This window comes from Agrilus planipennis, unplaced genomic scaffold (genome assembly GCF_000699045.2).
Source record: "Agrilus planipennis isolate EAB-ADULT unplaced genomic scaffold, Apla_2.0 scaffold51, whole genome shotgun sequence".
NCBI lineage: Eukaryota > Metazoa > Arthropoda > Insecta > Coleoptera > Buprestidae > Agrilus > Agrilus planipennis.
This window is the reverse complement of record NW_020438915.1, coordinates 1430761-1458106: the sequence shown is the minus strand read 5'-3', so window position 1 is coordinate 1458106 and position 27346 is coordinate 1430761. Positions and strand designations below refer to the sequence as shown.

Sequence of the window (27346 nt, the reverse complement as noted above, 5' to 3'; positions counted from 1 at the left end):
TACACAGCTGCAGTTCTTATCTATTTCGGCAACTTAGAAAGTACTGCTCAATGATTTATAATGCCGCATTGTTGTCGTTAAATAGAGTGAGCGTGACGCTATATAGAGTGTAATATTGTATAGAAAACAATGTAAACCAACCAAAGTCAAGCAATTTCGACGTTTTAAGGAGTTTGTCGTTAAATCGAGTGACGTTATAAAGGGTTTACACTGTATTTTAAATTTTGAATGACTATGTATAATATTAAAGCCACAACTTCTCGATGCATTGAATATTACACCGTTAAATCCTTTACATAACCGTTTCAGTCTAATTATGATTAATATAATAAGTATTATTTATGTTTCACCTAATTTCATTAACATCTGTAATAGTATTTCTTTGGACATTTGTACATATCTACATACAGGTAACGGTTAATAGAGGTCGTGCAATTTTGATCGTATAACTAACAGTGCCCGCTGTCCGCAATTTATAATCACGTCCATTGCATATCTAGTAGGCATTTATGCATGCATGCATGCTTGTATTGCCTTTCTTTATTTAAAAAGAAAAAAATGAATTTATATCTAGGTAGGTAATGGCGGTTGCACTAGGATTATTGTCAACGTGTGTATGAATTTACATAGTGAAATGATCGTAGAAGTAAGAAGTAGTAACTTGTTTGGCTAGTGGCACGCTTTTAATACCTGCTCCTTAAATAACATGCATTATAATTACTACGGAACGGTTTTTAGTAAAAGCGGGAAAATTTAATTAAGTGAACAACCGCAATGCCTGTCGATTATACACTCGATTTGCTTTTAAATATTGAACCGGCTGCAATCAAGCCTGATGGCTGAGTTCTTTCCACTATATTGTTACAAATATTTCCCGTTATAGTACTTAGTTATTCTATTATTTTTGTTATTGTTGTTGCTGCCGTTGAGTTGATAATAAGTTAAAGTCGTTAACATATTTTTACACGAAATAAACTTTAACAACTGTTATTTGGTGGCAAGTACGGTTAACTATAATGTATGAAATTTTTATTCAAATTAGCTCGTTGTGTGTGTCTAGAAAACTATTAAAAACCACAAAATTACGTTCTAATGTTTAGTTTATTTGTTTGTTGGAAATGCACCAATTATTTTACGTGTTTGTTTTTGTTGGCTCTTTAAACTGTTTTATGCTCGATTAAGGGAAATTAAAGTAACCGTATTTTTATACATCAGTTTTCCGGTTTTGTAGCTTTGAACAGATTCAACTTTTTGAGTAAGATATAGCACATTTGAATCGTCTTTTCACTTAATTCAAATACCACAGCAACAATTTTTCCCTCATTAATTTGAGGCAGTTTGTAGTGGGTTGAAAATTCAGAAATGAATTTTCAGAATAATATTTCATATCAAATACCTAGTCATATAACTTTTATAGAAACAGCATTATTAATGAGCGGTCGTCCAAATTTCTCATTTTAACAAGGTTCTAACAGTACATTCACAATGATTTTTTGATTTGCGAATGTCCTGTTGACACCATGTGATTATTAATTAATTATAATGAAGGTTTAATTGAACCAAACTTCGTTTAGCTAAGAGAGAAGACCCTGAAGAAGGCTCTTATAGGGAATAGTAGTTCTTGAAAATTTTTGTGACATTTTTAATAGTGGCTAATTTGCAATATTAATGTAAAAATTCATTTTCGATTTTCTATCCACTACAAACAGCAACAAAAATAGTTTTCCTCATTGACCTGAGGAAGTTTGTNCCTCTCTACTTCTAATCCTTCCAAACCATCTGGTTTCTCATTTCCTATTTTGATATTAGTCCTTGTCCTATATTTACATCTCCAATTTAATCATAAGTTACTTTCTTTTTCTTCTTTGCTAGTGCTGCATTATCGTTTCGAAGATATATTTCTAAGAATTATAAATTAGTCATTTTTGAATCCTTGCTTGGTGTCAAATTTTGTGATTCTGGAGCAACAGGAAAACCCTACTTGTATCCTTTGACGATATTATACTAAGTTAGAAAATTGAATTGCTATCACGGCTATGGCTATGTATGAGATTGTAGGCCTTAACATTTAATACTTTTTTCACTATAGTACGCACTAAGGATAAATTTTGCGGACATGGAAAATAGTTCTTGAAATGGTTCATGCAAGCATTATTTATCCTTAACCATTTTAAAATGCGTCCTTGTTATTTGTAAAAAGCTGTTGTGTTGTCTCTTAAGATAGTGCTTAGTGCCTACCAAAGCAAACAGAAACAAAACAACAACACGTCGGTGTGCTTACGAAGATGGCCTTGTAGGTCACCTCTTCGGTCATGTGCTGCCGGCAGGTGAATCAGACTTAAGATATTTATACAACAGGAGTCATATTTGTATATAACAGTTATATATGTACATTTTCCTAACGCTATGTTGTTTATAACCACCGCACCGGGACAGTAGACATCCTGAGTACCTGGGGAAGGACGTGGCCGTATGCAAATTTGAGTCTTTGTTTAACGTTTGATTACACTTTCGGAATTACAGCATTCAGTTTGACTATCTCCAGTCCCTGGCCTGAACGGAGTGGATGTAGATGTTTTTTTTTTACGATTTTATCGTTTTGGACAACTGAAATCTTCTCTGAATGCAGTCTTAACTAACGAGGTCGTCGTAGACACGTTTTTTGTTTAAACGTCGCTCATTATCAAATCGAAAAAAAAAACTTTGTGATGCAATAAAAGTTTCTTAATAGGATGCGGGAACATGTGTAATAAATGGTACAGATACAGGTGTATGATTACCATTACATTCATACAAACACGCTTACGTTAACGGTATAACTGCTAAGAGGAACTGTGTCATGTCTGCGATTTTGTGCCATGTTAATAATAACTACATATAGATGTATAACTTTTGCACAGTTATCGGGATTTTACAACTTTATTTTTATAATATATATACTGTATGTAACAAACGTTGACAAATGTTTTAAAAAGAATTTGTTTTTAAAGTATCATCAACATCGTCAGGTCGTCAGTCCTAAGTCTGGTTGGACACGCACCTCCAATCCTTCCTATCCTGAACAAATCTACGCATTTCTCTTAAACTAGAACATCCCATATCCTTAACTATTTGTGAACAATAATGCAATCTATATCTATCTCTACTCCTTTTAACTCCTATTTCTGCTTCCAATATGTCTTTAAGTAGTCCCTCATGCCTGAGAAGGTGTCCTACCAACCTATCTCGCTTATTTCCTATAAACTTCCATTGTATCCTCATGATTTTAGTGAATCTGCTAGTATTAAATATAATAAAAGAATTCTCAAATAAATATCATCCTAGAGCATCCTTTAAATATACCAGGGGTCCTTTTCTACATACCATGCGTTGTTAAAAAGTCCTTGGAATAACCATCGCATAGTCCTTTCACAAATCATCATTTTAAAGCATCCTTTTAGACATTTTGAACTTGTGCTTCCTGTAGCTGCATCATTAAAGTGCACATTTGTTTAGTAATTATTAAAACTTCGTCAAAATATAGAAGTTGTTGTAACGTTAAAAGAAAATACGTGTTGACCGTATGTAGATAATTTGAGGCAGTTAAAGCTGGTAGACATCATCTGGATGATTTATGACGTCCTTGAAACTAGGAATTCATGCTATTTCTGTATGAATGAAGAGATGAATAAACTGACGCCTAGGCGCGTTATAACAACGTAGTACGTAGGTATCTACTTGTTTGTTTCGGTTTCAATACAGATACTTAGCGTGCGTGTATGACATGCAGTTTCGTGGTTATAAGATGTTTAAGAAACAACAATCACGATAATATCATCAACGTGGTATGTGAACTAATATAAAGCAAGACGATCGTGACTATAAGTCTTTAATGGTCCCGTTACCGTTTTGCATATTTGTTTCATCCTGAGTCTTGAACATTGGCGCAGGTCCATTGTAATGTAAGGAATTGTTAGTTCCACGACAGCTTTTTATATAGGTACATATTTTCCGATCATTTTTAATTACAGTAAAGACAGTATTAAATGGAATCGACATCAGAAGATTCAAGAAATTATTAAGATTCTACTTTTCTTCTTGAGTTCTGGCCTAAAAACATATTATTCGTAGCACACACGTTGGTCTGCAGTGTTCTAAATCGTTCGTCATATTCTGACATTGGCCTAATACATTTATCGGTTGATATTCGTAAAAGAAACGGATTTCTTTAGTTTTTTGTTATTTATGAAACTCAAGATTCCTTTTACCTTTGAATTCTTGCATGTTCCTTCATCAACAGAAGGTCGTCAAATGGAACCAAAGCATTTTGCTTCTGATACGTCTCGAAAAGTAACTTTCCATGTATCATTAGCCTATGTCCTAGCATCCTCTCTTTCCTTTTTTTTTATTGAGATCCTTTTCCTCTTACCTTATAATATTTCCCCAGTTCTAACGTTTTTTAGTAATGAAAATTAGATTCTAGAATGTTTTCATCGTTGTAAAAGTATATTTTGCTACATTTCTGTCCATTGTGCACTCTGTGGCGAGTGTCTTTCTCCAAGGAATTCTTTCAATTGAAAGAATGTAATTGTGCAAAATCATTGTTGCGTCTCGCCAGTAAAATTTGCTGTGTGGAATTAACCTGCGACTGGTTCGTTGCTTGACCGTTCACTCTCAACTTTCTTTCGTGTCTTCCTTTGCGTACAGTTATTTCGCCAGTATTTGTGTTCATTCTTTCCTAGGTCGTTATACCTGTTGGCTTGGCACACCTACCTCGAGGCCCGGACCTCGGCCACTATATAATCTTATCCTACACATGCAGACACGTTTATTATTAATATTTTTAGTACAGATTTCATGTAGGTAAATACTTGTAACATATATTCACGTGGGATGTTTTATTTACATTTATTTAAATATTGTATAAGTACACCTTCAGTTTCAAGTGTTTTTGTTGGTTTTGAATGCTGATTTCCTTTAATTCATGCTCATACTTGCTTATTATTTATTAGATACTTGTAATTGCTCTAATATATAATTGTAAACTGCATATTGCAAGCTTTCTCTTAATGTTAATAAATGTCAAAAACTTTTAATAAAATGTAGTTCAATACTCTATTTTAAATATATTTTATAATTTGTTCATTACTTATTGCATTACCATCATCATTATCATCATCTGGTTCTACAATACATAGATATCTATAGTTCTAGCGTATTAGGTAGGTTTATAAAAGAAACTGCTATAGCTGAGATATCTAATGACAGGATATTTTGTAGTTAATTGAAGATTAAAAAGCCTAATAAAAGAATGGAAGTACTTCCAATTACTTGAATATTTTGTTTAATCGAAATTTTTGGTTGAGTTGGAACAGTTTAGGATTAGAAAGTTATGATCATCATAAGGTCGTCGGTTGGACACATACCTCCAGTTAAACTTCGCATTTCCCTAAAACATGGGCAAACCACATCCTTAACTATTTGCGAACAGTAATCTAATTTAATCTAGGTCTACCTCTACCCCTCCTAACTTCCGTTTCTGCCTCTAATATATGTCTCTCAGTAGATCTTCATGCCTTGTAAGGTGTCCTACCAACCTATCTCGCCTATTTCTTATTGACTTCCATAAAGTCCTCTACTCTCCTTTTCTTTCTAATACCTCTTCATTTCTAATCTTTTCTATCCACGGTATCCTCATCTTATATTAAAAAAATATATAAAATCGATAATTAGACCAGGCAATATACGTACTCGTCTTCAGGCGTGAAGTATTTGAAAGTGTAAAATCTAGAATGGAAATTAAGTAGAAAACGAAAGCATCACCACCTTCGCATTGTACCAAATTTAGTTTTAAGTACAGTAAACATAAATTATCATTAGGCCTTACCTGGAGGCATAACAGATTATTTCAACAATGACATCAGTGTGGTTTAAGTTTACAGATGTTACTTTATTTTCATTTTTCACGACTGCCAATAAAGTACAAAAGTGTCAACAACTTTTACAGTATTAAGTACTTATGTGGTTCAAGAAAACGAAGGCATTTGTCGTAGTAGTTTCACTAATGATTATTCATTGTGAAGCTCGATACCAGTGGCATACATATGGGGAAGCTGATCGTGAGTGAGCTAGATGTCCTTCTTCCCTGTCGTACAACTCTGTAAAAATTTACAAATATTTGTAACCCATTTTGGTTATAGATAACTAGCTTAAGTTCGTATTTTTTTCTTCTTTTTTCATTATACTCGATGTTTTTTTTTGTTTATCCTGTCAAAGGCTCCCTTCATATCCTGACTAATTAGTAATTTAGTAGAATAATATAAAGATACGAAAAGTACAAAAAATCTAGTTCTAGATTCAATTAATGACAAAAAGCCTGGCACATTTTTTGATGACTTAATTGACCGATTCCTTTTACTTTTTTCAGTAGTGTAATTATACCTATCGCAAGTTTACAAAATGCTTTTTTTTGAAGTCAGGCTTCGCTTCACAACTCAGTTCCTCACCGTATACATATGTACGAGCATATGTAAATGTATTTATAGTTTGGTTGGTTTACTTTTGCACGGTGGATATTCTCGCGAAACAGTATACTTTGCTAACTTTCAAATGTCCTAGAACAGGTAGTGTAGTATCCACATAATTAAAATAGCCGAAGTGTGCGCTAGCTGTCCGTATGTAACAATTTCAAACAGGTTCACTATTATTAGGTAACATTATAGGCACAGATACATGAATGTTTAGACTGTTCGCGCTCTAATAAAAAAGTTACACCATTAAGGAAGACGACGTATTATTTTAGGTGGATCAAATATAAACCGGAATTTGTTTTCTCCATTTATTGCAGGGAAATTTTTGAATACATAGCAATACATTTTTCCTAAGGGATTTGATGTTTTTTAATGCCATTATCGAATTATAAATGTGGTCGTGTGTCTCTAACTATATAATTACGCACAGATAACGCTTCCATTTTTGAGCATCATCAAACCGGCCTTTGGGGCAATATGGGACAGAGGGTGGAAATTTTTAAATCACAGTAAGACTTACGACCTGACGTGGGTGTACCATTATACTCTGCAACTTAAACAAACCAGCGAAAATCTGGAGAAGCTCCATACAGAAAAGTGAAAGCTTACCTTTCTACAGGCAAAGTTGTTGCGGCTAGTTTTTGGTATTGCAGAGTCTTGTTGCTCATTGAATTTTTTAATGAGTTACGAATAGTTAACATCGAGGACGAGCTTTGTCTATCCGAAGTGTGATTCTTCTGTGCGATCACACACGGTCACGTATAGTTACTTTGACTCAAGAAAATTTGGAAACAATCCATTGGGAAACATTGGACATCCGCCCCATGGCGACAAAAGCTATTAGAGTATTATATTTTACAATATATTTGCTTACTTTGATAAGCAACAGAAGAAAGAATGAAATTTTTGTAAAAGCGGCCGAGAAGAATATCACCTTTCAAAAATTCGAAAAATAAGAGCTTCATGAAAATTTTCTTACTTGTTCTAGTATGCCTTTAATTAATGTTTGTTTAATTGCAAAGCCAAAGTGTAGTTTATAGTTCCTAGAACATTTATGATAAACATTATCTGCTAATTAACCTGAAATGAAGTAACTAGGTAATGACTTACGCAATGTAGTGATAATTATTTCTTCATTTTCGCTCAGCAAATAGAGATAGATTTACTTACGAAATATTGCGATTTATGTTAAAAACGAAACAATGTACAATACACCTACATACGTCATGTTCTTTTCCTTCCTCAAATGCTATTTAAAAAATAAGAGAAGACTCATTCAAAACGTGTGAAACACATCGATTTGTGGCTCAAGAATTAACTGCTGTGCAAATGTGTGTGAAAACAGGTATTATTTATTTGTTCTTTTCTTTCATGAACCGATTAAACAAATGGGTTAAATAAAAGTGCATCTTATTTTCACCACATTAACCTACAATAGTTTGATAAAATGGTCATACACAATTGTTTCCTTTGGAATGCGTTCACTTATGGACAAGGAAAGGATTTATGGAAACACTGAATAAATCTGATTGAAAAACGTTTGTATTCCATTTTACAAAATCTTAAATATCATAAGTAAGAAATAGCGCAGTGTATGGTTTTATTTATTTACTAAATGTGTAATATCTATGTTAGTACTAAATTGAAGTTATTTTACCTTTCACCGCTTGTTTAACAATGTCGTTATTAGTCACGCGCATGTTTTTAATATATACTTATTGAACTATTAAACATTATTTTAAAAATAGTAGTATTTCATTTGTTACATACTATTTACGTCAATCAGTTTTTCTTATTCAACATATTTATACAGTAAGTATTTTATGCACTTAAGGAATATTACAGGTGATGTAGGGAAAATTTCTCTTACAAATTCAGGACAAAAAAAAAATTAAAAAAGTTAAGAATTCATTGTAGTAAGGTTTGGAAGCAGACATTGAATAACTCAAGAGAATAAGGAAGAGGAATCTTCATTAGAATTAAGTATTCAATTTTTGTTAACTAAAGTATTCAGTTTTGTTTGATTATCCAGCTTGTACTTAATTATCCTGTTCCATTTGACGATCCTGTTTGTATTTGATTAAATTTTAAAAGAGTACATGCATCCTGGAAGCGAATCTTTATTTTGAACTCAAAAACATAAATCTAAAACCCTGTATAATAATAAGATATGCAAAAATAATTAACCTTAAATAATGTTGGGCTTCATTTCTATATTATAAAAATCTTCATTAAAACCCATTTCGGAGAAACGTTTCGGTTTAGGTAGGTATATATACCATTCAACATCGACATGTTATTTGTTCGATGGATTTTAAAAATTCAGGTCAGCTATGTATGCCATCGGTGTATTAAGTGGGCATATATACATTATTTTCCTTTATCGACACTTTTAGTAGGTTGATCAGGCAATATATTAATACTTACACTTTTTCCCAATGATGCTACTTACTTATTATCAAAATTAGCAGGTGTTGGAAAAATGGTTTTAATTTTAAGGAGATTGATTTAACTTTAGGGGTTCCCTGACAAACATTTCAAATAATTAAACTTTTTTTTCTGCGAAAATTCGTTGAAAGTCAAATTATAAATGCATTGTAAGGGTTGTGTTAATAAACTTTTTGAATAGATAGAGTGTTATTAACAATTTAGTAGAAGAGAATTTTCACTGCAGTGAATGTCGGTTACCCCCGCTCATTAAAAGGCTCTTCTAACCGTTTTAATTTACTTTAGAATGCTGCTGTCCTAATGGAGATATCTTAATGTAGGATTGCATAAGTTTTGTTTTGCTCGAAGTACAGTGTAAACTCTATATAACGACACTTAGGACTGAACATTTTTTGGCGTTATAAAGAGTGGTCGTTAAATGGAGAGAATCAGTTGTTAAATGACTATTATTATCATCACCAATTTAAAAAATTCAATTTTCTTTTTTGANAGTACTGCTTAATGATTTATAATGCCGCATTGTTGTCGTTAAATAGAGTGAGCGTGACGCTATATAGAGTGTAATATTGTATAGAAAACAATGTAAACCAACCAAAGTCAAGCAATTTCGACGTTTTAAGGAGTTTGTCGTTAAATCGAGTGACGTTATAAAGGGTTTACACTGTATTTTAAATTTTGAATGACTATGTATAATATTAAAGCCACAACTTCTCGATGCATTGAATATTACACCGTTAAATCCTTTACATAACCGTTTCAGTCTAATTATGATTAATATAATAAGTATTATTTATGTTTCACCTAATTTCATTAACATCTGTAATAGTATTTCTTTGGACATTTGTACATATCTACATACAGGTAACGGTTAATAGAGGTCGTGCAATTTTGATCGTATAACTAACAGTGCCCGCTGTCCGCAATTTATAATCACGTCCATTGCATATCTAGTAGGCATTTATGCATGCATGCATGCTTGTATTGCCTTTCTTTATTTAAAAAGAAAAAAATGAATTTATATCTAGGTAGGTAATGGCGGTTGCACTAGGATTATTGTCAACGTGTGTATGAATTTACATAGTGAAATGATCGTAGAAGTAAGAAGTAGTAACTTGTTTGGCTAGTGGCACGCTTTTAATACCTGCTCCTTAAATAACATGCATTATAATTACTACGGAACGGTTTTTAGTAAAAGCGGGAAAATTTAATTAAGTGAACAACCGCAATGCCTGTCGATTATACACTCGATTTGCTTTTAAATATTGAACCGGCTGCAATCAAGCCTGATGGCTGAGTTCTTTCCACTATATTGTTACAAATATTTCCCGTTATAGTACTTAGTTATTCTATTATTTTTGTTATTGTTGTTGCTGCCGTTGAGTTGATAATAAGTTAAAGTCGTTAACATATTTTTACACGAAATAAACTTTAACAACTGTTATTTGGTGGCAAGTACGGTTAACTATAATGTATGAAATTTTTATTCAAATTAGCTCGTTGTGTGTGTCTAGAAAACTATTAAAAACCACAAAATTACGTTCTAATGTTTAGTTTATTTGTTTGTTGGAAATGCACCAATTATTTTACGTGTTTGTTTTTGTTGGCTCTTTAAACTGTTTTATGCTCGATTAAGGGAAATTAAAGTAACCGTATTTTTATACATCAGTTTTCCGGTTTTGTAGCTTTGAACAGATTCAACTTTTTGAGTAAGATATAGCACATTTGAATCGTCTTTTCACTTAATTCAAATACCACAGCAACAATTTTTCCCTCATTAATTTGAGGCAGTTTGTAGTGGGTTGAAAATTCAGAAATGAATTTTCAGAATAATATTTCATATCAAATACCTAGTCATATAACTTTTATAGAAACAGCATTATTAATGAGCGGTCGTCCAAATTTCTCATTTTAACAAGGTTCTAACAGTACATTCACAATGATTTTTTGATTTGCGAATGTCCTGTTGACACCATGTGATTATTAATTAATTATAATGAAGGTTTAATTGAACCAAACTTCGTTTAGCTAAGAGAGAAGACCCTGAAGAAGGCTCTTATAGGGAATAGTAGTTCTTGAAAATTTTTGTGACATTTTTAATAGTGGCTAATTTGCAATATTAATGTAAAAATTCATTTTCGATTTTCTATCCACTACAAACAGCAACAAAAATAGTTTTCCTCATTGACCTGAGGAAGTTTGTAGTGGATAGAAAATCGAAAATGAATTTTCACATTAATATTACATAAATTTTTGTACCTTAAATTGACTTTAATCCTTTTGGCATTTTGTTTTTAAGTTACACAGACGAAATACATACCTATCATACTGTGGGATTAAAGGCTTTATTTTATTGTTAATAAATTTTGTCTTTTATATTGTAAATACCTACAATGTCTTTTATCTTACTCTTTTTTTATACTATTTAATTCTGTGGGAACATAAAAATTTCAGAATTAAAAGATCCGACAGTTATTAACTTTCCTGAGGTTGTTAGAAACTTTTTTCAAAATAATTCAGGTATTAAATAAATTAAAGCTATTGTATTTCTACATATTCTCTCCAGCAATATCAGGCTTTTACTTCCTAGTCATTGACTGACTGATGGCTCATTCTCAGTTATTCGGTACGTTTATTTGCTAGCAGCACCTTCTTCTTTAATAAATAAATGTTAAAATGCATTTACTATTTATATACACCATCGCAATAATTGATGTTACACGAATGAAAAGTACAAACCGATAGTAGGGCTCCGGTGAAAGCGACACTAATTTACTAAAACATTATTCGACTTGGTCGGCACCCGTCAATCCATTCTGTCCGATCGTGATAACTCTTTAGGATCAATGACATTTGACTAAAACGTTTGTTTATAAGAAAACATCCTTACAAGGTTCTCTCGATTAACATTCACGTCCTACAGGTACTACATTCACGTTGTAAATCATTCTACTCGAGCGGCTATTAGAATTTATAATAATAAAACTGACAAGGTTTATTTGACGATAAAAGTAATTAAAAAAAAAAAGAAAACTAAATAGAAATATAAATCAATGAATGCTCTGACTTTTGTATTTTGGAGTTATTATGGAAATACATAAAAAGTCCATGAAATTACTACATATGACGCAGTAGACGCCATCTGTAGCACGATGTGTTCTGTGTTCTGTCGGGCTGCCTGCGACGCGCTGATGAGATCCAAAAAAATCGAAATCGCGATCCGCGTCTGGCAGTTTCGACAGAATACAGACCACTTCGAATTATTTTAGTCCTTGAAATTGTTGAGGATTCCCAGTATAAGGAGAATTTCAATTATGTTTATGAATTCTTATTTTTAAGAGAGTTACCTTTTGTCCAATGTACACATTGTTACAGCTCCTGCATGAACTTTTGATCCTTTATTAGTTATATCACATAATTCCAATTGCACCACTTATCATTCCGTCTGAAGAAGCCACCGTGTGACGAAACAATCGTAATAATATTATAAAACTTTTTTGGTAGCTTTTACTTTATAAATTATTCAATTTTAATATATAGGTGACGTCTACATCAATTAATTGTGTTGATTTCCTTATCCTACCGAAGTATTTCTTCCAGGAGCTTTTGACTCCTTTAGGACTCTCCATGTATGCGCGTCATTGAGTGCCAATATGTGACAGTACCCCCCAAGGTATTCCTGGTTTCTATCCCGTGCCAATTTCCGCTTGATTGTCTCACAAGAACCAAGCTAATATGAGCGTGTAATTTGCCTTCCTGCCCAACCGTATCCCGTTATTAGCTTTGTTTATTGTAGTTAAGGCTTCAAAATGTCTAAGAAAAGGATATCGCATCAATTTTTGCAATTCTCCAAAGGAATGCGTTATAAATTGCGATTATTATCAAGACAACGAGAACGAATGCGGAATCATTTACACACATAAGTAGGTGCCTACCTACACTGCTACTAGTACATAGGTACATGCATAAAAACATTTTCTCGTTATCATTATTAGAACAAAAAGTGTATGATGACAGGCGGTAATAGCAAGCAGCTGCTGTATCATTAAAATATTTACATACCTGCTAACGACAACCCGCTTCGCTGGGTTTGAATTCATACTTATTCTAAACCAGTGCCTGGTGGTCGATTCTTAAATACAAACGCTCACCACACTGGAAAAATGTTAAACATTATAACATTCTTAGGACACTTTGGTCAAAATTTCCTGTTTTAGTATCACATCATAATAATTCTCCAACATTTCAGGTCGATATCGATTCATCCTACCCAATTAATTCTTAAACATTTTGCCTAAGGACAGTCCTAGACATTCTAGAACATTCTAGCTGAGAGCATTGTTAGAAACATTCTAGAACATTGTAGTACATTCTCATTTATACTAAACTAGTGCTTGGTGGTCGATTCTCAAATCCAAACTCCCACCACACTAGAAAAATGTTGAACATTACAAGGTATTTCAAACATTTTTAGGACACTTTGGTCAAAATTTCTTAAATTAGTATCACATCATCTTAATCCTCCAAGATTCCAGGTCGATATCGACTCATCCTGCCCAATTCATTCTAAAACATTCTGCCTAAGGACAGTCCTAGACATTCGAGAACATTCTAGCCGAGAGCATTATTAGAAACATTCTAGTACATGTACATTCTCACTTATAGTAAACTAGTGCTTGGTGGTCGACTCTCAAACCCAAACTCGCACCAGACTGGAGAGAGACATGCTGAATATTACAGGCAATTCCAAACATTTTTGGGACTCGGTCGAAATGTCCTAATTTAGTGTAAGAGCCCAAGCAGAATAGTCCTCTAACATTCCAGGTCGATCTCGAGTCCTCCTGTCCAGTTCATTCTGGAACATTCTGCCTAAAGATAATCCTAGACATTCGGGAACATTCTGGCTGAGAGAATTATTAGAAACATTCTATTACATTTTCTATTGTTCAAAAGCGGTACTTGGTGGCAGGTGGTCGACCCTCAAACCCATACACTCGTCAATTTTTATTCTTAAGTTACATATAAATTATGTTTTACGTATGGTTCTCCGTTTCGTTGTTCGAATGTCAATGATCTTATTTAATAGTTGATTTTATTCAGAAAGAAGGTTGATCAACTTCATGAGCCTTGAAATTGATAATGACGAAAAATTATATTCTTTTCAAAAATCTGCCCTCGTATGTGGTCGAAGCAATGTCATTTGAAGGACGTTTGAAGTTCGCTTCCCAGCAACTCTCAGCTTGATACCTGTTCACAACGAGTGCAGTAACTTTATGAACAGGTTTGTTAACGTTGAATGTGTAAAAGGAAGGCTTAGGTACAAATCAAAAAAGCTCTATCGTGACTCCCTGACTCAAGGTGTACGACGTTATTAATAAATAATTTACTCGGGACCAACAGAATGCACATTTTACGTAAATTCAATTACATTCTTTTCGTTCAACTTTTTCCTGACGACATACAGTTATACAAAGACTCAGGCTCCAGGAGTTCGATACAGGAATTTACTTTTATTTGCTTTTAATTAGTTCCATTAGGTATTTCTTCAATTGCAGACTAACGAACTAGTTTTTCTAAGAAAAAAAGAAACGAAGGAGAATGCAACTTAGAGAGTACAATACAACTAAGAAAAAGTAAATGTATTTTCTAAACTTTGTAACAAGTAAATTACTCAGTTTTCTATAGATTTATAAGATCAAAAAATATTTACCGGCTTAAATTATAGTAGGCTAGACAAATTATCAGACTAATCGAAATTTAATAATAATAATCGATAAAATGCGTTGTTTTGATAATCGATTAATCGACATACACTTTCTGTTTGCATTTCTTTTGCTTTGCATATTCTAAACAAAGGATAATTCTAGGATAGCTGCGGTTGTTTTCAAATATAAAGTTTGTGGTTTACTTCGAAAACAGAATTAATTTTTCTTATTAAATGTTTTTTCTCCGAACTTATTTTAATCCACAACGTTAAGACAAGGTCGTATCGAACTGCTTTGGTTGCTTATCCCAAACATCATTAAAAAACAGGTTATTTGACTGCCCAAGTCATTAGTATCCTGTTTTTGTCCACATTCTCTCCTATAGATAAGTTGTTTTGATTGTATATTAAAGAGATACATATATTTGTTTATTATTAATCCCAGAATGTAATACATGAATATACCAAAAAATTTAGAAAACCACTTTCGTTCATTTGTTTGCTAAATAGTTGTTAATTCTTTCAAAACGAATGTTTGTTCTACAAAATAAAATACAATAAATAATGTGCGTACATATTTGTACATTAGTGTACGTTGTAGCATTAGTTTCTTCGCGTTTTTATTAACATGATTGAGCTGTTAACTACATATTGTTTAAATGATTCACAACAACAGTTAACTAATTAAATATACCTGTAGCTACCTAGTTATTGTAAATCTTTATATCTACACATTTTATAGTAAATTTACACACAATACTTTCACACCAAACGAATAACAGCATTAATCATTGTTGTACGGTTGGTATACGAATAATAAAAAAAGAACGGTTTGTTGTGGTTATTTTTTTATGTGTTNCAAGCTTTCTCTTAATGTTAATAAATGTCAAAAACTTTTAATAAAATGTAGTTCAATACTCTATTTTAAATATATTTTATAATTTGTTCATTACTTATTGCATTACCATCATCATTATCATCATCTGGTTCTACAATACATAGATATCTATAGTTCTAGCGTATTAGGTAGGTTTATAAAAGAAACTGCTATAGCTGAGATATCTAATGACAGGATATTTTGTAGTTAATTGAAGATTAAAAAGCCTAATAAAAGAATGGAAGTACTTCCAATTACTTGAATATTTTGTTTAATCGAAATTTTTGGTTGAGTTGGAACAGTTTAGGATTAGAAAGTTATGATCATCATAAGGTCGTCGGTTGGACACATACCTCCAGTTAAACTTCGCATTTCCCTAAAACATGGGCAAACCACATCCTTAACTATTTGCGAACAGTAATCTAATTTAATCTAGGTCTACCTCTACCCCTCCTAACTTCCGTTTCTGCCTCTAATATATGTCTCTCAGTAGATCTTCATGCCTTGTAAGGTGTCCTACCAACCTATCTCGCCTATTTCTTATTGACTTCCATAAAGTCCTCTACTCTCCTTTTCTTTCTAATACCTCTTCATTTCTAATCTTTTCTATCCACGGTATCCTCATCTTATATTAAAAAAATATATAAAATCGATAATTAGACCAGGCAATATACGTACTCGTCTTCAGGCGTGAAGTATTTGAAAGTGTAAAATCTAGAATGGAAATTAAGTAGAAAACGAAAGCATCACCACCTTCGCATTGTACCAAATTTAGTTTTAAGTACAGTAAACATAAATTATCATTAGGCCTTACCTGGAGGCATAACAGATTATTTCAACAATGACATCAGTGTGGTTTAAGTTTACAGATGTTACTTTATTTTCATTTTTCACGACTGCCAATAAAGTACAAAAGTGTCAACAACTTTTACAGTATTAAGTACTTATGTGGTTCAAGAAAACGAAGGCATTTGTCGTAGTAGTTTCACTAATGATTATTCATTGTGAAGCTCGATACCAGTGGCATACATATGGGGAAGCTGATCGTGAGTGAGCTAGATGTCCTTCTTCCCTGTCGTACAACTCTGTAAAAATTTACAAATATTTGTAACCCATTTTGGTTATAGATAACTAGCTTAAGTTCGTATTTTTTTCTTCTTTTTTCATTATACTCGATGTTTTTTTTTGTTTATCCTGTCAAAGGCTCCCTTCATATCCTGACTAATTAGTAATTTAGTAGAATAATATAAAGATACGAAAAGTACAAAAAATCTAGTTCTAGATTCAATTAATGACAAAAAGCCTGGCACATTTTTTGATGACTTAATTGACCGATTCCTTTTACTTTTTTCAGTAGTGTAATTATACCTATCGCAAGTTTACAAAATGCTTTTTTTTGAAGTCAGGCTTCGCTTCACAACTCAGTTCCTCACCGTATACATATGTACGAGCATATGTAAATGTATTTATAGTTTGGTTGGTTTACTTTTGCACGGTGGATATTCTCGCGAAACAGTATACTTTGCTAACTTTCAAATGTCCTAGAACAGGTAGTGTAGTATCCACATAATTAAAATAGCCGAAGTGTGCGCTAGCTGTCCGTATGTAACAATTTCAAACAGGTTCACTATTATTAGGTAACATTATAGGCACAGATACATGAATGTTTAGACTGTTCGCGCTCTAATAAAAAAGTTACACCATTAAGGAAGACGACGTATTATTTTAGGTGGATCAAATATAAACCGGAATTTGTTTTCTCCATTTATTGCAGGGAAATTTTTGAATACATAGCAATACATTTTTCCTAAGGGATTTGATGTTTTTTAATGCCATTATCGAATTATAAATGTGGTCGTGTGTCTCTAACTATATAATTACGCACAGATAACGCTTCCATTTTTGAGCATCATCAAACCGGCCTTTGGGGCAATATGGGACAGAGGGTGGAAATTTTTAAATCACAGTAAGACTTACGACCTGACGTGGGTGTACCATTATACTCTGCAACTTAAACAAACCAGCGAAAATCTGGAGAAGCTCCATACAGAAAAGTGAAAGCTTACCTTTCTACAGGCAAAGTTGTTGCGGCTAGTTTTTGGTATTGCAGAGTCTTGTTGCTCATTGAATTTTTTAATGAGTTACGAATAGTTAACATCGAGGACGAGCTTTGTCTATCCGAAGTGTGATTCTTCTGTGCGATCACACACGGTCACGTATAGTTACTTTGACTCAAGAAAATTTGGAAACAATCCATTGGGAAACATTGGACATCCGCCCCATGGCGACAAAAGCTATTAGAGTATTATATTTTACAATATATTTGCTTACTTTGATAAGCAACAGAAGAAAGAATGAAATTTTTGTAAAAGCGGCCGAGAAGAATATCACCTTTCAAAAATTCGAAAAATAAGAGCTTCATGAAAATTTTCTTACTTGTTCTAGTATGCCTTTAATTAATGTTTGTTTAATTGCAAAGCCAAAGTGTAGTTTATAGTTCCTAGAACATTTATGATAAACATTATCTGCTAATTAACCTGAAATGAAGTAACTAGGTAATGACTTACGCAATGTAGTGATAATTATTTCTTCATTTTCGCTCAGCAAATAGAGATAGATTTACTTACGAAATATTGCGATTTATGTTAAAAACGAAACAATGTACAATACACCTACATACGTCATGTTCTTTTCCTTCCTCAAATGCTATTTAAAAAATAAGAGAAGACTCATTCAAAACGTGTGAAACACATCGATTTGTGGCTCAAGAATTAACTGCTGTGCAAATGTGTGTGAAAACAGGTATTATTTATTTGTTCTTTTCTTTCATGAACCGATTAAACAAATGGGTTAAATAAAAGTGCATCTTATTTTCACCACATTAACCTACAATAGTTTGATAAAATGGTCATACACAATTGTTTCCTTTGGAATGCGTTCACTTATGGACAAGGAAAGGATTTATGGAAACACTGAATAAATCTGATTGAAAAACGTTTGTATTCCATTTTACAAAATCTTAAATATCATAAGTAAGAAATAGCGCAGTGTATGGTTTTATTTATTTACTAAATGTGTAATATCTATGTTAGTACTAAATTGAAGTTATTTTACCTTTCACCGCTTGTTTAACAATGTCGTTATTAGTCACGCGCATGTTTTTAATATATACTTATTGAACTATTAAACATTATTTTAAAAATAGTAGTATTTCATTTGTTACATACTATTTACGTCAATCAGTTTTTCTTATTCAACATATTTATACAGTAAGTATTTTATGCACTTAAGGAATATTACAGGTGATGTAGGGAAAATTTCTCTTACAAATTCAGGACAAAAAAAAAATTAAAAAAGTTAAGAATTCATTGTAGTAAGGTTTGGAAGCAGACATTGAATAACTCAAGAGAATAAGGAAGAGGAATCTTCATTAGAATTAAGTATTCAATTTTTGTTAACTAAAGTATTCAGTTTTGTTTGATTATCCAGCTTGTACTTAATTATCCTGTTCCATTTGACGATCCTGTTTGTATTTGATTAAATTTTAAAAGAGTACATGCATCCTGGAAGCGAATCTTTATTTTGAACTCAAAAACATAAATCTAAAACCCTGTATAATAATAAGATATGCAAAAATAATTAACCTTAAATAATGTTGGGCTTCATTTCTATATTATAAAAATCTTCATTAAAACCCATTTCGGAGAAACGTTTCGGTTTAGGTAGGTATATATACCATTCAACATCGACATGTTATTTGTTCGATGGATTTTAAAAATTCAGGTCAGCTATGTATGCCATCGGTGTATTAAGTGGGCATATATACATTATTTTCCTTTATCGACACTTTTAGTAGGTTGATCAGGCAATATATTAATACTTACACTTTTTCCCAATGATGCTACTTACTTATTATCAAAATTAGCAGGTGTTGGAAAAATGGTTTTAATTTTAAGGAGATTGATTTAACTTTAGGGGTTCCCTGACAAACATTTCAAATAATTAAACTTTTTTTTCTGCGAAAATTCGTTGAAAGTCAAATTATAAATGCATTGTAAGGGTTGTGTTAATAAACTTTTTGAATAGATAGAGTGTTATTAACAATTTAGTAGAAGAGAATTTTCACTGCAGTGAATGTCGGTTACCCCCGCTCATTAAAAGGCTCTTCTAACCGTTTTAATTTACTTTAGAATGCTGCTGTCCTAATGGAGATATCTTAATGTAGGATTGCATAAGTTTTGTTTTGCTCGAAGTACAGTGTAAACTCTATATAACGACACTTAGGACTGAACATTTTTTGGCGTTATAAAGAGTGGTCGTTAAATGGAGAGAAATAAAAGATATNTCTTTTTAAAAGTTGAAACCAATTTTAAATCGGAATCAGAATAAGCAAGATACGTACGATTGCGATGTGATTGAAAATTGAAAAATACTCACAATTTAATATTTTTTCTGAAATTATGCAACGTTTTATCTGTTATCAGTAGTACTTAAATTAGGCGCCATGTAGTTCTTGGATTGTCTTGGATACCTGCATAAGTGTATTAAAAAGTACGACAAATGTTTAGGTTTTTGTAATTTCTTCTTATTGAGTACTACTGAATGTTTTGCGTTTGATTTCCCGTATTAATGCTACTTTATAGCTATCCATTAAAAATTCTCCGCAGCCATAAACGAGAAAAACAATTGTTGACCGAGCCAATGTTTACTCTCCGATAAGGGAACATTCCATTGTATCAAAACGTACGCTTCACTTAGATGTACGTGTTCGTTCGTGTTCTTACGTGACATGTGAATTTAATTGTTTTACGAAAATCGCAAGACAACACGCCAAATTCTACAAGCGTATGTTCTAATTTTAATTCCAGGCAATCTCGATGAAGTGCTCGACTTGAAATTGACCCTCAGTGATTATAAAATTACCGAAATTTACGTGGTCGCGAAAGGTACCATCGGCTTGGCGCAGACCTTTTCCTCGAGTGACATTATGGCCTTGAGAAAGGAGGAAGAAAGGAAACAAATGCATGCTAAAACGGGTGGTGGTGTGTTCAACTTAATTTTCAAAAAAGGAAAGTCGGTAAGTCCTAGCACTAATTAATTTTTGAATCACTTGAAATGAAATAGGTCATAGCGCTTAAAAAGTTTTGAACTGTTCCAACAAGACACAGTAGTATTGCAACTACAAAATTGTACATTTTTTAAGTTAATTTATTTTGACATTTACGATAGAATTTGAAATGATCGTTATTTATTAATTGTAACTCTTTTAGAAAGCTTGCTATAGCTACAAAACCTTTTTATTGAAGAGAGGCTTAATCCTTTTAATCTTATTGATTACTTATCTGAAAGTGACATCATTTTGTTATCAGTATCACTTGAATCCACTCATCCATCTATGTAGGTGATAAGCAAGCAAAATATTGCCAGAAATTAGAATTGCAGACCTTGACATAGCCCTAATTTTTTTCTGTTTTTGTTTGCATACTATTCACCCTATAGTATAGGTGAAGTATTTTCTCAAAAATCGTTCGTCATGACTCATATTGTGAAACTAATGATAAACAAGTTTGTTTCCTTGATTATGATATTCAATTGAAATGAAACATATAAAAGAATACATATTTAAGTATTACGTGAAATCGAAAATACTATAGTTAAAGCCGAATTGCAAGGAACTTAAAACGTGATGATGTCCTTTATTCTGAAATACTATGTAACTGCATTAGAATAAAAAAGCTTTGATATCAATTGTCAAGAGGAGGGAGCTAGTTGTGTGTTTTAAGTTTGATTAAGGTGATTTGGGTCAATACAACTTTTCAATAATAATATATGGACTGCAAGATTTCACGTAATAATTTTACTATTTGTGGTTTATAGATAGATACATAGATAGCTTGGTTAAAAACATTATGTTTTATATATGTACACAAGCTGCATTTACATTTAGCTATTCTAGGTATACCCACATATGAATTTAACAAACTTAATATTTTTATTCTTTTCGCCTTTATGCTATTTTCCTTTACCATAATTTTTCTCTAATCCTTTTCTTCAATGTCAATTTTCACATCTCTCAAAAATGTGTTCGAGTTTTTTGCTTATCAATGTCATTAGTTAAACTTTCCAGCTCTTTCCATACACTTCTGCTTTCTTTTCCAGTTTCCATCAGTAGTGATGAGTGATCGCCCATTCTCTTTCCATTAAAAAATTTCTTCTTTGCTTTTTCCTTCCTTGTGATTTTCTTTCTTCGGTTTGAATATTCGATATATTATATCATCAACTTTGATACATTCTTTTAATAACATACTGTCTTCTGAATTTAGCCCTTTTCAAATATTTCCTCCCTTATAATGTGTCCATGATTTGAAAAAGCAAAAAAAGACCATTTTCTCTTTTCAGAGTACAGGATCTGGATCGTTATCAAGTGAAAATCGATCCATATCTCCTGTACACAGCGACGATTCCCGATCAGTTACCCCACCCTCGGTTCAACCGTCACTACCTAAAGAGCGGGTCCCTCACACAGAAAGGCCAAAACCACCTGTTAGAAAAAGAAGACCTGCACCTAAGCCTCCCCAAAAGACCGAAATCTCCCCAAACAAACCCCCCAGTCAAGTCAGCACCAATTCTGACCCTTCCACCATTTTGGATTTGCAACCCAAAACGATGGAAAACGGTCTGACCATTTGTCATTCAAGGAATAGCAGCGATAGTTCGGGTTATCACGAACCGTCGGTTTTAAGTGAGAATTGTAATAACACGTCGCTGCCCAGGAGGCCGAAATCCACGGTGATCAATGTCGTCGGGAAGGATAGAACTGATAAAGGTTTGAGGGAGAGTCAAGAAGAGGAATCTGGAAATTTGTCCAAAATGGCGGGCCATTCCAAATCCCTGTCCAGTTTAGTAGCAGGTCAGTAAAACTAATTGAATTATTTTAATCATTAAGCGCCGGTGCACACTTGCGGCAATCGCCGCTGCGGCACCGCAATTGCGGCTTAAAGTACTAACAGGTACTAACGGAACCGTGGCGGCACCGCTGCCGCTATTGCGGTTTTGTAGTACTCGTGTGTATATCGGCTGGTACACACTTGCGGCAAATTGACGCAAAAAAGGATGGCTGCTACTACAACTTCTGAAGATTTGGATATAGAATTATTCATTGATGCAGTAAAGGGGTTGGTTCCCAGAGATATGGGATATTTCCTCAGAAATATACCTATACCATGAAAGAGTCAAAAACAGGTCTGCATGGATTATAATCTGTGAAATGTTTTCCGATGGATTTTTGGAGCTGGATGACAAGGAGAAAACATTTCTAGTGGGATTATGGAGACTCTTAATCTGGTACCTTTTGCGATCTTATCCTATCAGAAACTTTTCCTGTTAATTCATCAGATGAAGCAACACTCCTTCGAAAGTAGTTGAAAAATTAGTCAGGATTCTCCCTTAAATACGAAAACGACGTTACAAATGTGCCCCTTGTAAGCCGTAAATCGGTATATGGGTCTACCCAAAATCGTCTTGTTTTTTTTTTTTCGATCAATAACGCATTTGTACACCAAATACGTAAAAACTACACGCCTTTCATTAATAAAAACTTCCATTTTGCACTATTCAACTTGTCGCACTGACTGATTTTCTTTAAAAACGAATGACACTGTATTAGATATATATTTTTATTACTTTTGCGGCGCCGCAACAAAACCGCAAAAATACCAACAAGTGTGCAGTAAACTTTGCGGTGCCGCTGCGGACCCGCGGCGCAAAACTGTCGCAAGTGTGCACCGGCACTTAAGGTTTGTTTAAAAAAATTTCGAGAACTTTTTAAGTCAGGGATTTTACAGTAATACTAAATTAAATCTAATTTAAATAGAATGAAATGAATTGAGACGTTATTATTAATTCTAGGTCGGAAAAAAAGGGCGGCACCTCCACCTCCTCCTGGTCTGAAAACTACGACATCGACTGCAACCTTGGAAAAAGTTGCGCCATTAGATGTGACGGTTACAAAGCGTACCGTAGTAGAAAAACCGAGACCTGAACCTTCGACCCCTAAAATAAGCGAAAACCCTAGTCCTGTAATTGCTAGTCCTACTTTCGTAGATAAATCAGGTAAGCTAGAACCAACATACAATAATAAAGAACACCAATCGCCTTTTACTAATAAAAATACAGAAACTAGTAGTTGTTGTAAAATAATTTCCGAAAATTTTAAAGATGTATCAAGTACTTTTATTGGAGAATCAAAACCGTTAAAAAATATCAAGCAATTTGATAAAGTTGCGGATGGAACAAGTTTAAAATGTTCCAAGGAGACAAAAATTAACTCGAAAAATGTTCCTCATTTGAAGGTGACTAATTTTATTCCAAAATCGTCACACGATGCTCATCATTTATACCGCGAGCGGTTCAACGAATGTTTAAAAGAAATAAGAAATTTCAGTTTCCGAAAAAAGACGACAAATCCGATTATTTTATCACCAAATTCGGCAACACAAAAATCCAAGAAAGATCCCAAAGACGATTTTGAAGAATACTATTCTTCAAATGTAGACGTCGATTACCCCGAAAGCATTTTAAGTGCGGAAGTGATCAGTTTACATTCGGATTCTAAATTTAATAATAATAATATCGACAATGGTAACTTGTATGACCGAAATTTTCTTGATATAAAACCTTATGGTGATATCAATAGCAACAATTGTTTTCCAGATGAGAAAACGCTCGACAAATTATTCTATTCGTCGAGCGAATGTATATATAAACCCCTAAAGAAACAGATACATGTCAGTAATACAGATGTAAATATTTTGAATTCAACTTCTGAAGAAGAAATTACAAAAAATGAAGCAGTAAATTATAATGAATCGCATAATCATTTGAATTTAAGTTTAGAAAATGACAGTGATGAGTCTGTAGTCCTCAATGAGTGTATAAATGAAGAAGTTGATATAAGTATGTCTACAGAGACAATTTCCAATAAAATATCACATATTTCTGATGATGGTTCGATTACAAACGAAGCTAATCAAAAACAGACAAATTACAAAAATGTTTTAGATAAAAATTCTGGCCAAGACTTTAATTCTATTGCTTATCCTTTATCAAAAAAACAAATAGTTGTTGATAATTCAGGCGATTATTTAAATTATAATCTTTCATGTAGTGACGATGATGATTGCGACAGTATTTGTAGCACAAAAGATGCAAGCGATCTAAATTTGAAAAAGGGACACAATTTTACCAAAAAATCAATAGGGGAAACTAGGGGTGAAGCTTCAGAAAAAAAAATGACGACTGATAGTAGTAGCAAATGTTCAAATTTAAATTCAAATAATAATTTGTTGAAAGTTAAGGAAGTAAATCGTAATTTGAATAAAAAAACCACAAATAGTCCAATTAACAATACTAATGAAACTGTTTCAACTTTTCCTGATGAGATTGTACAAAGCAAAACGGACAAGGTAAGTGATAGAAAAGTGAATGTAGAAATTGAGTGTAATAAACATATAATTAATGAACATCTAAGTAGCCAGTTACCAGAAAGAACAGAGTTAATTAGTAACTATTGTAGTACTGATTTAAATAATGACGAGGAGGGAGATGACGAAATTATTTGTGTAGAAGATTTTACAGATGATATTCAGGATGATTGTGATGAAATTGAAACAAAAGAAATTAAAGTTAAAAATAAGAAACCATCTTCAAGTTTTCTTAATAAGGCGGTGTCATATTTTAACGACAATTCTACAAAATCCGAAACAAATTTTAAGTCAAAAAATAATTCTCAAAAACGGGATTCTCCAAAAATTAGTCATAGTAACTCTATTAAATTATGTAAAGATGATGAGGATATTGAGATTGCTTGTGATGATGTCGAAGACCAAATAAATGCTAACAGTAAAAGGGGCGGTAACGAAAACACATCTGCAAAGGCATCAACATTTAATTTTTTTAGCAAAACCATTTCTTACTTTTCGGAAAGGTCTTCAAAGGTAAGTGGTAGTAGTGATTTGAAGCGTAAGAATAAAAACGAAAAAAATAAGTCTCCCAAAACAAAAAATTCTCGAGATAGTAATGAACAAGACGATAATGAATTTGATCAAAAAGGTAAAAGTACGAATAAATCGCCCTGTTCAAAATTTTTTAATAAAAATGTTTTTTCCTTTTCTGGTGGTAATTCTACAAAAACTAAAAGGGTAGAATCAACAGAAAATGACGCCACTCCTGATAAGAAAAGTACTTTTAAAGAGCTATATGATTTACCCCCAAACGAAGAAAGAATTTTTGAGAGTAATTCAAACAAAAAATTTGGAAAACGAAAACTAGCTTCAACAAGAAATTTTCCCAATCGAAAATTTACTGCTAGTCAAAATATTAATTGGGAACAACCAAATAACGAAGAGTGTACGAATAAAAGGGTGAAAAGTGTTAAAAACGACATACGTTCGGAAATTAATAAAACGTTAAATTTATTTAAAAATAATAACCAGGCGGATTATTTGTAATTTTTTTTTTCTGCGTATCCACAATTAGCAATTGTACTAAATTACTATTTACTTATTTTCCTATTAGCTATCCATGTTCAGACATGTTCATTTTTCATTCTGTAGTTTTCCAAATCCATATTGTATCTTATTATATTTGGTGTTTAATAAAAGTAATCTGTTTGGGGCTTCTCTTTACTATGTAAAAAAGTCTGATTGAAGATCTGATAATAATATTTCTTATCATAAAAAATGGGATTACTCATTTGTTTCCTGTTTCGTCTTTTAGCTAGTAATAGAACTGTTGTTAGAAAATCATTGCTCGAGGTCTTTATTTTATTAAATACTTCTTTTATAATTTTACTTACCGATGCTTGCTTTCTGGTATAAAAAACTTAACAATAATGGCACCTTTTTCCTAACCGTATGCTTCATTTTTTTGCATGCTAGAATCACCTAAACCCACCCCAAGAAGTAGAAATTTATCAGACGAAGTAGTCGTAAAACCATTGCCTCGATCTAGAAAAGGTACCAACGACTTTGTTCACACAAATTCCGGCGAAGAAAGTAAGGTCGATGTTATTCATGCCAAAAAAGAGACAAATTTGGATCCTATTAGAAGTGAAACAATAACTGTGACCCGTCAAGAAAAACATGAAGATAAAGAAACTGAAGAAACAATCACGTCCACTCGTACAAATAGAAAGGTGTCTTTGGGACGTAAAAGTGGTTTCAAGATAGGAGCTTCGTTGTTTTCTGTCGAAATAGACGTAGAAAACAATAATTCGCCGACCTACGATAAATTGTCTCTTTGTAGCACCTCAGACACAAGTTCACTGAACTCAAAATTGGCAGAAGCCATAAATCAATTGGATTGCGTAAACGATTATGATTCCATAGACGATTTGGACATCGAAATGTTTAAGGAATCTGTGTCCAAGAATTCGAAAAGGTCCAAGCGAATTTTGGACGAATTATGTGGAATACACGACTTGGAATCCAAATCCAATATAAGGGAAAATCTTTCTTTAACCAGCTTGTCGAATGAAATAGTTCCCGGTTACGCTTCGAATATGAAAAAATGGAAAAACTTCGAAGATTTGGATGATATTTCCTCGGTGGCTGAATGTAACAGCTTACAGCACACTAACTGGGTTGTTGGCAATGCTAGTGATACAGGCATGTTTCTTGTATTAATACTAACAAATCATTCAACAATTTCACCAGAAAAAGGAAAATGAAAGTAACAAAATTGAAAATTGTTATTTTCATTTTTTCCTCATCTTTTCACGCATGATTTTTCATTTTCAATTATTACTTTACA

General features: G+C 32.8%; 2 protein-coding genes across 3 annotated transcripts in view; both read left to right on the top strand.

Annotated features, from left to right (window-relative positions):
- The window catches only part of LOC108733049 (cordon-bleu protein-like 1), a 74735-nt gene that overhangs the window by 38251 nt on the left and 9138 nt on the right, over positions 1-27346 (top strand). The window lies entirely within an intron of this gene.
- LOC108733046 overlaps positions 20340-27346 on the top strand; it is a gene marked incomplete at its 5' end in the record, with an annotated part of 24499 nt that continues 17492 nt past the window's right edge. The window contains 4 exons of the mRNA XM_025973602.1: positions 20340-20612; positions 21935-22445; positions 23444-23647; positions 26473-27262. Of these exons, the coding sequence (XP_025829387.1) occupies positions 20340-20612; positions 21935-22445; positions 23444-23647; positions 26473-27262 (1778 nt within the window). The remainder of the gene's footprint in view (positions 20613-21934; positions 22446-23443; positions 23648-26472; positions 27263-27346) is intronic.